The sequence below is a fragment of the Schistocerca americana genome, chromosome X (assembly GCF_021461395.2).
Source record: "Schistocerca americana isolate TAMUIC-IGC-003095 chromosome X, iqSchAmer2.1, whole genome shotgun sequence".
In the NCBI taxonomy this organism is placed as follows: domain Eukaryota; kingdom Metazoa; phylum Arthropoda; class Insecta; order Orthoptera; family Acrididae; genus Schistocerca; species Schistocerca americana.
The window spans coordinates 763,518,491-763,531,963 of NC_060130.1; the positions used below are offsets into that span (position 1 = coordinate 763,518,491).

The 13,473-nt window shown below is 40.9% G+C and overlaps 1 protein-coding gene across 2 annotated transcripts in view; it reads left to right on the forward strand.

Annotated features, from left to right (window-relative positions):
* The window catches only part of LOC124555784 (PDZ domain-containing protein 8), a 236,876-nt gene that overhangs the window by 207,945 nt on the left and 15,458 nt on the right, over positions 1 to 13,473 (forward strand). The window contains exon 12 of one of the 2 annotated variants that reach the window (XM_047129840.1): positions 625 to 671. The exons of the other annotated variant lie outside the window; for it this stretch is intronic. Coding sequence (XP_046985796.1) covers positions 625 to 660 — 36 coding nt within the window. The 3' untranslated portion in view covers positions 661 to 671. The remainder of the gene's footprint in view (positions 1 to 624; positions 672 to 13,473) is intronic. 2 annotated transcript variants of the gene reach the window in all.

Below are 13,473 nucleotides of genomic sequence, written 5' to 3' on the forward strand. Positions count from 1 at the left end.
CAACATGTATGTCGCTGCACATCAAAGATCTTTCCAAAATGTGATTTCCCCCCCCCCCCCCCCCCCCCCCCCCCGGGGTTCATTTTCTAAAGTGCAGAGAAGCTTTAGGCCAGTATATAAAATCTTAACCATTCAAAATATTGATAATTTTTATGGTTTTGAGGGAAAGTATACTGTCACTTAACATGGGAAAGGTGTATTTGTAACTCAGAAATCCAGGAAAAATCCAGGATTTTTTTTCATTGTCCATGTATACACACTGTAACGGAAACTGAGTTCAGCCATGGAAGCCTATGCGCATAATTTGCCAAATTTTCTTCCTCCATTGTACTGTTGTACATTTGTTGCTGACAAAAATTAACAAGCAGAAAATTAGACTCTGAAGCTATTTCCATTCCACCCAATAATACATTTGTTGTATAAAAATATATTTGCAGTGTACAGAATTAAATTATTATTGAAATTATAAATGATGTTATTCAGGGACACTGTCATTAGATGGAGTTAATTTGAACCATATTGCTAACTCGCAAACTGTAAGTTTGTGTATGTATGTGGGATTCTGTCTGTATGGGAAAAGTACAAATGTTTTCTCTTGTAAAACATTGCAACGTGTTGTTACAGAGACGTTCCTGTGCTCAGTTGGTGACAAGGATCTAGCCATAAAAAAGGTTTGTAAAGTAACTGTCGTGTCGTGTGGACTGTCTAATAGCCTGTTCTGCATCATTTTCTGATAAAAGAGAACTTTTGAGTACCATGAATCAGTCATTATGTTAAGAAAGCAGACAGGATACTGCAGTATAAAGGTGCCAGTTCAGTATCATACTTCAGCAACAATACTGTTTCTGGGAAATCTGACAGAATTGAGATATGATTAATGCGTTATAATCCTGTTCCTAGCTCAGTTTTGTATAAAATAGAAATGGGTGATTACAGAATTAAATAGACACCACATGTATTCCTGTTGTAGTTACTGCATCTGGTCATAGAGTTACATCATATCAAACGATGAGAGAAATATTGTTCTCATCTGGTCCTGAATTAGTTTTATTGCTGTTGAGTCTTGGAACCTCTCAAGACAAGATGACATGTTGACATCTGGAGGATTTAGTAATACTGTTTGGAGGCAGATGTCAGCTGGCCCAAATAAGAGGTTCATGAACTGTTTTACTAAGAGATGGATTCATAGGTGTATAATGCCCTGGATATATTTTCGACTGTTAGTGTTTTCAGTGTGTTAACTACAGGGCATCAACAATCATGTTTGTTAGCGCACCAGATCAAGACACTGCCTGTTTTGAGAGTGTGATACAAGTTCTTGTATCATCCATTCATGGAAGTTCCAACATTCCTAACACTATTGAGTTGTTAATTTGAAGCAAAACTCAGGAATTATGGTATGTTGGTGGAAGTAGAATCAGGTGAGCCACAAAACACCTGTAGCTTATTCACTTTTTGGTGGAGCATAAGCTCTTAAACATGCAGTAACAAAGAAAAGAAGGAGAAACAGATGCTACCAGCATAGTCATTATCAGTCGCCATTAGAATATGTACATAGCCAACAAAACACACCATGGTTATCTTTAAAGGCATGAAATATTTGATTTGAAAACTTTTTGTAATCTGCAAGAATGTTTCCTGTATTGTTCAACACAAGACTAGACTCTTAATCGTGCAGCCTGCTTCCAGATGGAGTACGGCAATGGTGTGGGATAAGTTTGTACTGAAATAATTATACATTATGTGATCAAAAGTATTGAGACACGTGGCTGAAAATAACTTACAAGTTTGTGGTGACCTCCACCTGTAACGGTGGAATTCAGTATGGTGTTGGCCTACCCTTAGCCTTGATGACAGCTTCCACTCTCACAGGCATACGTTCAATCAATTTCTGGAAGGTTTCTTGGGGAATGGCAGCCCGTTCTTTATGGAGTTCTGCATTGAGGAGAGGTATCAATGTTGGTTGGTGAGGCCTGGCATGAAGTCGGCATTCCAAAACATCCCAAAGGTGTTCTGTAGGATTCAGGTCAGGACTCTGTGCAGGCCAGTCCATCACAGGGATGTTATTGTCATGTAACCACTCCACCACTGGCCGTGCATTATGAACAGGTGCTCAGTTTTGTTGAAAGATGCAATCACCATCCCCGAATTGTTCTTCAACAGTGGGAAGCAAGAGGGTGCTTGAAACATCAGTGCAGGCCTGTGCTGTGATAGGGGTTCAAGTCCGCTCCATGAAAAACAATAGCACACCACAACACCACCACCTCTGAATTTTACTGTTGGCACTACACACGCTGGCAGATGACGTTCACTGGGCATTTGCTGTACCCACACCCTGCCATTGGATCGCCACATTGTGTACTGTGACCTGTCACTCCACACAATGTTTTTCCATTGTTCAATCATTCAATGTTTACGATCCTTACATCAAGCCAGGCTTCATTTGGCATTTACCAGCATGATGTGTGGCTTGTGAGCAGCCACTTGACCACGAAATCCAAGTTTTCTCACCTCCTGCCTAACTGTCACAGTACTTGCAGTGGATCCTGATGCAGTTTGGAATTCCTGTGTGATGGTCTGGATAGATATCTGCCTGTTACACATTACGACCCTGTTCAGCTGTTTCCGATCTCTGGCAGTCAACAGACAAGGTCAGCCTGTACACTTTTGTGCTGTATGTGTCCCTTCACATTTTTCCACTTCACTTTCACCTCAGAACAGTGGACCTAGTGATATTGAGGAGTGTGGAAATCTTGCGTACTGACATATGACAAGTGACACCCAATCACCTGACCATGTTCGAAGTCCGTGAGTTCCACAAAGCACCCCATTCTGCTCTCTTATGGTGTTTAATGACTACTGTGGTCGCTGATATACAATACCTGGCTGGAGGTGGCAGCACAGTGCACCTAATATGAAAAACATATGTTTTTGGGGGTGTCTGGATACTTTTGATCATACTTTTGATCACATAGTGTATATGTTCCTTTCATATTGTCCTATTGCAATGTGCCAAGGTATTCCAAAGCATTAATGATGTTTATGCATTCCATCAGATTCTTATTACTGTTTCAAAATGTAAATAGAATGACTTAATTTGCAGACAGTGTGTCAAAATAAGCAGTGAACCACTTTGACTCTTGTGATGTGATACATTTAAAAACCTCCTGGTTGTTTAAGATATTCTCAAGTTTGCAACATGTTGTGTGCTTGCTCAAGTCAGTCTCCTAGCACACTGAATTATGGAGTTTTTTCCAGGCCAGCCGCGGTGGCCATGCGGTTCTAGGCGCTCAGTCCGGAACCGCGCGACTGCTACGGTCGCAGGTTCGAATCCTGCCTCGGGCATGGATGTGTGTGATGTCCTTAGGTTAGTTAGGTTTAAGTAGTTCTAAGTTCTAGGGGACTGATGACCTCAGATTTTAAGTCCCATAGTGCTCAGAGCCATTGAACCAAGTGTTTTCCAGTATCTGACATCAAATGTTATATAGACCTATAACAATCTTGATAGAACTTGGTCAGTAATTGCAATGTTAGTGCTATAAGCAACAACCACCTACAAAAAAGTTGTCTGCCAAGTTTAACTACCTTTGGTAAATTTGTTTTATGTGGTAAACTGTGCAAAATTACTGTAGGTGAATGCTTAACCGCACAGCCATGCTTTTTCATCTAATCGTAAATTTGTTTTATGTGGTAAATTGTGCAAAATTACTGTAGGTGAATGCTTAACAGCACAGCCATGGTTTTTCATCTAATCGTTGATGACTATGGGAGTAATGCATATAACACATTATATTCCAGAAATTTCTTATGCCCTGTGGCAAGCACTTAAGGGGCATCCTGACTAGATTTGTTTTCGGCAAACCAGTGTCCCTATGTAGGGGCTGCAGCATTAATCATCTACAACCATAAGCTGTTTGCGTGCTTCATGACCACTGTTGTGCATGACAGTGGAACATTCTGTGTTACAGAGAACAGGGATTGTGGATCACATGGAAGGTGCCTTCAGCCTGAAGGTGAACAACAAAACAAGGAGGTGAGTGAGTGTTGAACTGAAACACTCATTAGCATGCAGCCTGCCACACTCAAGTTGTATTAGGCTTACCTGGATGTATGGGTCTGCAGCTGAGTGGATGACCCTTACCTATCTTCTGGTGTGACAACAAAGACACTGACTTCAAGAAGAAGGGAAAAAATACTCTGTCCCTGTAATGGCTGTCTCTTTATTGTAAACTCCAAGATCACGAAGCTGCAAGCCACTTAAAAGTGAAAAAACTTGAGTGCCATGTCTAACTACTGCAGAAGTGCAAAACAACCAAAATTCAAGATGTCTTGATGTTGCTGTCGATAAGGAACTCTAATCTGAATCAAGTCAAGGATCTTATTGAGATACAAATATTACAAAGATAAGCAATGACATGAAAAAAACAGCTGTCTTCATACTTCAGCACATCCATCTTTCTCAGATCATGTTTTGTAGATCTTAAAGTAAGACCTCCATATCTAATCCAATACAATGTTTAAATTATCAACAGTATGGCCACAAAAGTGTTACTTACAAGGAGGCTGTGACTGTGCATCAGCTGTATGCAGAGGTCTGTGATTTAGTGCTTCTGTCTGTGTGAGCTGTGTGTGTCAAACACAGTATTTAAGTCCTAGGAAAGCAGAACAACACAGTGAACACTTTTGGATGACATTATTCATGGCATAATTATTGAGATTAGAGACCAGTCAGTCAGTGCAGTGTTTACAGGAGTTGAATATTGACCAAAGCATCAAAGCTACATAGAAGACTGAGGGAACATTCAGAAACAGTACAGGAAAGATTGAGTACATACTACAGTCCAACAAGTGGCCTGTTATCTAGTGTTAAGTGCCCAAAGATGTCCAAGGAGATCATCTGCCATGACGAGACATTGCAGTGGCCTCTGGCTCACACATCTCCCATCAAACTGCATTATTGGCTTCAAGAGGTTGTTTTGTAAGCTTAGTGACCTACCAGATGCATTCACTTTGACTAAGGTGCCACATGTCTTTGTGTATATGTGTTTATGTCTTTGTGAATATGTTTGTGGTGCACTATAATTGTAGCTTGGAATTGTGTATTAGTGTCCTTTTAATGAATAAGTAACACACTACCCTTGATTCTCACAGTCTGTTTTTTCTGGTGTGCCTTTAGGATGTATTACAACCCTCCCAATATTGTGGAAAAAATGACTTGGGAGCACCAGAGTATTCTGGGACAGCAATTCATGTGGAGCATGTACACTACACATGTTTCCTAGGGCTATTGTAATAGCTGTAGTATACAAGAATGATATCTAGCAACAGTATTTGTGTCATTATCATTGTGCATATGGTCCTGGATTCCATCTGATAGATAATAATGCTTGACCACACAGGCCTTGACTAGAGGATGAGTGCATGCAACACAAGTACATCATGTCTTTAGAGTGATCATATTACTCCACAGAATTAAACCCGTTTGAAATTACAAGGGCACTTGAAGCCAAGAGATTGCAATACCTTAACTGTCACCACAGGCAATTGCTGATGTCAAGCTGACACTTGTCCAGCAAAGACAGGTGTTATATAAGCCGTGTATAAGCCTTGTGTTCTGCATTATCATACAAGGTCCTTGCACCTTGTGTTGGCATTTTCTTTATGCAACCAGTAGAGAGAGCCCATGGATAATGAGTGCCAACCTTAGACCATGAATAATTTTCCCCTCTGCCTTTTATTTGATATCTGTGTGTCATGTGTTATGCTACTTTTCAGTTCATGCATTACTGTACAGTATTTCATGTTAACTCACTAGAAATGTAAGTTCTGACAGGAATGACTCAACAAATGAAAACTGAAATATATACAAAGAAAACATTAAGTCCCTCCAGCTCACTGCCAGCTTTCCTTGGCTGCTCATCACAGCGGAGAGTGAGTGAGAGAGAGAGAGAGAGAGAGAGAGAGAGAGAGAGAGAGAGAGAAAGAGAGATGGGGGATGGGGGGGGGGGGGGGGTAAGGAAATACCTCGCAACTAGATTGTTGTAAGGAAAAGACCTCACTACAAAATTCCTCCTTTCCTAATTGAGCTAGCATTTCTATTTAGACTTCAGAGTAGTAATACAGGATATGATCACAATGAATTCACTTTGGAGTCCTTCATTTAGTCAGCTGTAATAAGCTTGATATTTGACAGTAACAAGAAAAAACCTTGAGTAACCAGAAAGAAATGTCAACCCTGTAAACCACAGAAGTAAACTAGGAACTCCAGTACACATCTATACACCAATTCCATATCCTACCAAGAGTAAAATGCATACTTTGTTTACTAAGTTGATGTAACAAATCAAAGCACCAATTGTGGTGTTACCGCTCCAGGCCATGTTACGTGAAGTTTTGAGCAATGGGTTCTGCCCATTTCACACAGTACTGTGGCATGTGAAGCCATCATACCCAGGGAGAATCCTTGATCTCTACAATTGCATCTCTGTTGTGGTCACCCAGCTAAGATACTATCTATTTGTCTGACATGTTCCACATCCTGGAGGACCTCCTCACTACGGATCAATTGGAATGAAAGTAAATCTAATCTAATCTAATCTAATCTAATCTAAACATCCTGTTCTTCCAACCTGGTTGCTAAATCTCTTCCCTGAGGCTGGGACATAAAGGCTATAGCGGCTAGTTCAATGGTGATGTACCTTAATGAAGTATAGACAACAAAATTATTTAGCTGTTGCTTCTGTGATGTCATAGATGCTGTGGCTGCTCCAAGAAGCAGTCACTGTAAAGGTACTTTTGGAGTTGTGACAGGAATTGGTCTTGACATTGTTGTCCCTGCTTCTGTAAACTGTACAGAGGTTGGCCATGCAGCAACCATGTGTGTGCTCAGATTTCTTCATCAGTGTCCTTTTGGGACCAATATGTTTAAAAAAAGTTTGTTATGTGGGTCATCTATAGCGGCGAATGTCTATGCGAAACTCATTTCAATCTGTGAATTTTCAGGTTTTTGCGGCGCAAAGACTGCTCCATTAAGTTTCGGGAATGCAGCCGCATAAATTCTGCTTCTTGTTCTAATATGTCGGCTGTATACCTTTCAGCCATCTTTAGAGAGAGCCGTACGACTGATGCTCCAGCGCTCGCTCCATCCGTTTAAACTCGCGGACCGCGCCACTGCGCATGCGGCCACAGATAAACAAGGCGCCACTGATGTTGATCGGCTGCAAAGACGTAACATATGCGTGAGTTACGTCTGTGGCTGCGCATTCGATTCATGCTGGGAGGTCGATGTATTACTGGGAGCTGAACTGTAGCGACGTCTTTGTAAGTTCAATATTGAAAGTGCCGGATTCCAAGATTTATCTATTGTGAAACCGCTGTCTCTATTAATTAAATTCTTCGCCAAGCGGATTTCAATGGCCTCTTTTACTACGGAGTCCCAGAAAGATGAAACAGAAGTCAGAATTTCGACATTTTCATATACCATAGAGTGACCAGAATCAATACAATGCTCTGCCACAGCCGATTTACTGGGTTGTAAGAGCCGAGTGTACCTGCGATGTTCCGTACACCTCTCTTGGACTGTACGATTCGTTTGTCTGATATATGAAAGGCCACATTCACATGGTATCTTGTAAACTCCAGGCTTGCGGAGTAGTAAGTCATCTTTAACGGAACCCAGGAGTGCAGCCGTCTTCGCCGGTGGACGAAAAATCACTTTTACTTTATGTTTAGTGAGGATACGTCCTATTTTGGATGAAAGGCTTCCCACATACGGCAGGACAGCCATGGATTTAAATGTTTCCTTGTCATCTTCTGCATTCCTTACGGACACCTTAGGTTTTATTTGTAGTGCCTTACGTATCTGTTGTGGAGAATACCCGTTTTCCTCAAAAACTCTCTTCAGATGTAAAAGTTCGTCTTTTAAACTACTTTCATCAGATATGACGTGTGCTCGGTGATGACCTCCACATACTTTTTATTTAATAACGACTTTTTTGAACAGACTGACGGTGTTGCCATGGGTAGTCCTTTGTCACCCTTGGTGGCCAATTTATTTATGGAGGACTTCGAGGAGAAGGCCCTGGAGTCTGCTAGTTTGAAGCCTACAGTTTTTTGGAGGTACGTTGACGACACCTTTGTAGTGTGGCCCCATGGAGAGGATAAATTGCAGGACTTCTTAAACCATCTGAATTCCATCCATGGACAAATTCAGTTTACAATGGAAGTGGAAAAGAGGGATGTCTTCCATTTTTGGATGTCTTGGTTCGGCGCAAAGAAGATGGCACTCTGGGTCATGCAGTATATCAGAAACCGACCCATACGGACTTATATTTACATGCAAATAGCTGTCACCATCCTTCGCAGACGAGCAGTGTTCTAAGAACTTTGGTACACCGAGCACAAGTCATATCTGATGAAAGTAGTTTAAAAGACGAACTTTTACATCTGAAGAGAGTTTTTGAGGACAACGGGTATTCTCCACAACAGATACGTAAGGCACTACAAATAAAACCTAAGGTGTCCGTAAGGAATGCAGAAGATGACAAGGAAACATTTAAATCCATGGCTGTCCTGCCGTATGTGGGAAGCCTTTCATCCAAAATAGGACGTATCCTCACTAAACATAAAGTAAAAGTGATTTTTCGTCCACCAGCGAAGACGGCTGCACTCCTGGGTTCCGTTAAAGATGACTTACTACTCCGCAAGCCTGGAGTTTACAAGATTCCATGTGAATGTGGCCTTTCATATATTGGACAAACGAATCGTGCAGTCCAAGAGAGGTGTACGGAACATCGCAGGTACACTCGGCTCTTACAACCCAGTAAATCGGCTGTGGCAGAGCATTGTATTGATTCTGGTCACTCTATGGTATATGAAAATGTCGAAATTCTGACTTCTGTTTCATCTTTCTGGGACTCCGTAGTAAAAGAGGCCATTGAAATCCGCTTGGCGAAGAATTTAATTAATAGAGACAGCGGTTTCACATTAGATAAATCATGGAATCCGGCACTTTCAATATTGAACTTACAAAGACGTCACTACAGTTCAGCTCCCAGTAATACATCGACCTCCCAGCATGGATCGAATGCGCAGCCACAGACGTAACTCATGCATATGTTACGTCTTTGCCGCCGATCAACATCACTGGCGCCTTGTTTATCTGTGGCCGCATGCGCAGTGGCGCGGTCCGCGAGTGTAAACGGATGGAGCGAGCGCTGGAGCGTCAGTCGTACGGCTCTCTCTAAAGATGGCTGAAAGGTATACAGCCGAAATATTAGAAGAAGAAGCAGAATTTATGCGGCTGCATTCCCGAAACTTAATGGAGCAGTCATTTCAATCTGTATGAGAATTCACTGTGCAAACAATCCCCTAGGCTGTGGCTAAGCCATTTGTGGAAATTTGGTGATTTCTCTATCCTTAATTAATCCCACAAGGACTGCTACAATGTTGGGGAGATTTGGAAGCAGTTGTTGAAAGGTGCTACAGGGTAAACCCTAACTCCATTGACAGTATGAGTATTTTGGTATATGGGACCTGTGGTTGCCAGTGGCTCATTACAGGATAATTGCATCTAGCTTTATTTCTTACCTCTATTTATCTTTATAAGTGTATTACACTGACTATATCAGCACAGCAGTACAATTGCTGAGGGTGTGTGCTGTGTGTCTTGTTTGGAAACGAACGTGTGCCATTCACTCATAGTACTTACTGTCCCCAACAGTAGTGCCCACTTTACTTGTCACCCTCAAGCTTCCCCTCAGAACTGCTCAGTTCTGACTCAGTTTTTTTTTTTTTTTTTAAAGTGGTGTTAGTTGTTAGTTAACAGTGATACACAGCACTATAGATAGGTTTATTCATGAAGAAGTAGTTCTTATTCGTCTCTTGTATGGGTTGACTGAATGCAACGGAAGTGTTTTGTGTTGTACATGTTGGTGATTACATATTGCAGGTTTTTCCACTCTTGTGAAGGTACTTGCACAGGAGAAAAGGTAATTGGAGTAAAAACTGAACAAAACATATTATTCTGTAATGAGTTGCTGGAGATTGTGGGTCCCTTGTACCAAAATACTCAGTAACTTACCCTGAATGACCTCTGAAATTTTGGTGCTGGTGTCTGGGTTCACTTTAAACTTGACTTTGTTTGCAGTGTGTAATGCTATTGACATCAATACATTCCTACCAAACAAGATAGTGCTGTGGTAAGACACTGGACTTGAATTTGGGAGAGCAGTGGTTCCAATCCATCCCCGGCCATCCAGATTTAGATTTTTAGTGGTTTCCCTAAATTGCATAAGGAAAATGCCAGCATGAGTCCTTTGAAATGGCATGGCCAATTCACTTCACTACCTTTGCTCCATGCCTAGTGACATCATTGTTGAGGGGATATTACATAACAGTGAGCACAGTTAAATGACTAATGCAATTGAAATTGGTTTTTACAAAATACAAGCAAATAACATTGGAGTTCAGATGCCTTGCCATTTGTTAGTTAGGAAAATGATTTGAAGGGGAAAATAATGTCCTTACCATGATTTGACCTGACGACCTTATGAGGAAGCCAGCATGTGTGTAGCTTTGAGTGTATGAGATTTTAAATGATTATGCAATATAGACAACTTCTGTCAATAAGGTCTCCATACCTATTTAAGCCTCACAATGGACCTGGTCTTCTGGCAAGAAGTAAATTTCTGTGCCCTGAAAAAATGATTCTATGTATGATTTCTTGCACATTGGACTATCACTAGCAAATTTACATTTTTGGCGAAGACTTTGATGATAAGCAATGAGTGCTACATATGACTGAACTGAGAGCTTCTGTTACTGATGAAATTTCAAAGGAACTTACACATCATAGCCTTTAGTTGTTGATTAAGACAGATGGAGCTCAGTGTCCATTACCTTCATTGTTGATAAAAATGGTGAAGGCATGTGTCCCAGTCTTCCTCTGTGTCATTTAATAACAAGAACAATGTCACGAGGTGGCAGTTGTACTGCCAAATTTGCTGCCGCTTTCACAGCTGTGACTGCAGCCTGAACACCTGAACAGCATTCATGACCACAGTAGGTTTACAATGGAAGTAGCAATAGATAGTGCACTGCACTTTTTTTGATTTCCTCGTTCACCAAAAAACCAATGAACACCTCTGCCATAGTGTGTACAGGAAACCTACACACATGGATTGGTATCTGCATTCTCTTAGCCACCACCACCAGCACAGAAACATGGAATTCTGAACACCCTCATCCACCATGCTAAAGTCATGTCAGATACTAGAAATCTGTCACTAGAAGTAAGCCACCTCCAAAGTGTCTTCTGGAGAAACAGCTACAGTTACTCCCAGGTATCACAGGCTGTTTCTAGTGAGACACGCAGGAAGAACAACACTGAAGAAGAGGACAAGGAACTTACCTTTTTGTCTCTGTGTGACACAGTGTCAGCCAAGATTAGTTGGCTCCTGAAGGGACACATCATCTCATCAGAGTCTCTATGGTCTCTGCAACACCCTTACTGTTATGGTCACTCAGACCCTGTAGGAACTCAATGTTTGCATCCTTTTCATTTGGTAAGGATACTTTCCATAGATTATTAATGGGTACACCTCTCATCTCGAAAAACTAAATCACTTAAAAACCAAAATATCCATGCATATATCTCCAGGAAATTTATTTTGTGGTCTGGTGCACAAGGGACTTAAAATCTCTCCCACAAGGACAACCTACACTGAGAAACAACTAAAGATCGAGTAGCATCTGACTATGCACATCAGAGCTGTTGCAGTTGTTACATCAGTATATGTATTTGTATGCTTGATTTATCTCCTTATAAATCAAACATCAGTTAGACAGGTACACTGGACTCGCATTCGGGAGGACGACAGTTCAATCCTGTCTCCAGCCATCCTGATTTAGGTTTTCCGTGGTTTCCCTAAATCGTTTCAGGCAAATGCCGGGATGGTTCCTTTGAAAGGGCATGGCCAATTTCCTTCCCAATCCTTCCGTAATCTGAGCTTGCGCTCCGTCTCTAATGACCTCGATGTCGACGGGACGTTAAACACTAACCACCACCACCACCAGTTAGACAGGCTCTCAAAAAATTTACTAGTTAACTTCAACAATTATTTCTATCATATTAACAGAATCTTCTGTCGGTTCTTGGTAGAACAACATTATAATAATAAATGAAAAGCACCAGTTTGCTTTTGTTCTACAATATTGTAGAACAAAAGCAAACTGGTGCTTTTCATTTATTATTAATTATTTCTCTTTTAAGAGACATTACATGCTAACAACACACTAGAGGCTTAACTCCACTGTTCATGGCTTGAGAAACAAGTATTGTAATGTAAGCATATATATGCTTCCTCAACATAGGATGATTCATTTTAATGCACTTTCTACTACTGAACTCTGTGTGCTGTCCTGACGTACAGTTCATTGTGCAGTGGTCTTGAGGAGAATGCCACTAACATGTATAATCAGCAGGGAAGACTAGACATGATGTTGCTTGTGATTAATATTTGAACAGGGAGAGCATCCAGGATTTAGTGCAGCACACCACTATGGTGATTCAATGCACTGGTGAGGCTGGCATTTCCAGACTGTCAGGTCACCTTTAGAAGTAACCCTTTCACTTGAGCTGCTATGAAGACTGCATCTGGGCAACATATTGGTAGAGTTATGATGGTGGCAGTGCAGTCAATCTATCCACACAGTAATCTGTATAGTGAGAGATTAAACCACACAATTAAGGACCTTTGAAGGTAATTGTGTCTTGAGTGCTAGATGTTAGATGTACCTCTGCCAAAGCAGAAGTTCACAATAGTTTATCCACCATGTGAACAGATCACATGTAACATAACTTTAAAATAAATAAATGAACTGCCTGCCAGAAAAGTTGATGTAGGACTTGTATCAGTGCAAACCTGTATCAGTGTAACAGAAACAAAAGTTCATTCTTCTCAACACAGTCTCTGTGCCAGGCAGAGAAATTTTCTCTTGACCCTAATATAAGGACATAGTTTATCTTTGAGGCACATACAATACCATTTGGTGCAATATCAAGCAACAGCTACACCAGTGAGGATTTTTGAGGATGCCTCCAAGGTCTTGTCCAATTCTTCTTAACTGAGTGATACTTTTGATACATAGTTGAATATGGTCATTGATAGCTCAGGCAAATGGTGGCCCAGAGCAAAATATTTTAAGCATCACATTGTTGTTACTATCTCTTGATGTCCGTATCAAAAGTACCTTGCGTGTGTTCTGTATTTATCAGTAGTTTTTCAGTTTATGTGCAAGATGATTATAATTAAAATTCCCATTTCAAAATACTGTAAAAAAAGAATCACTGCTGAGAATGACATTAAATTTGAATGGAATATTATCAGATGAGAGGCAAACACTATGGAAACAAAAAAAATTAACAAAAGTTTTACCACTAACGTAAATGGGTTCAGCTACAAATGACAGATG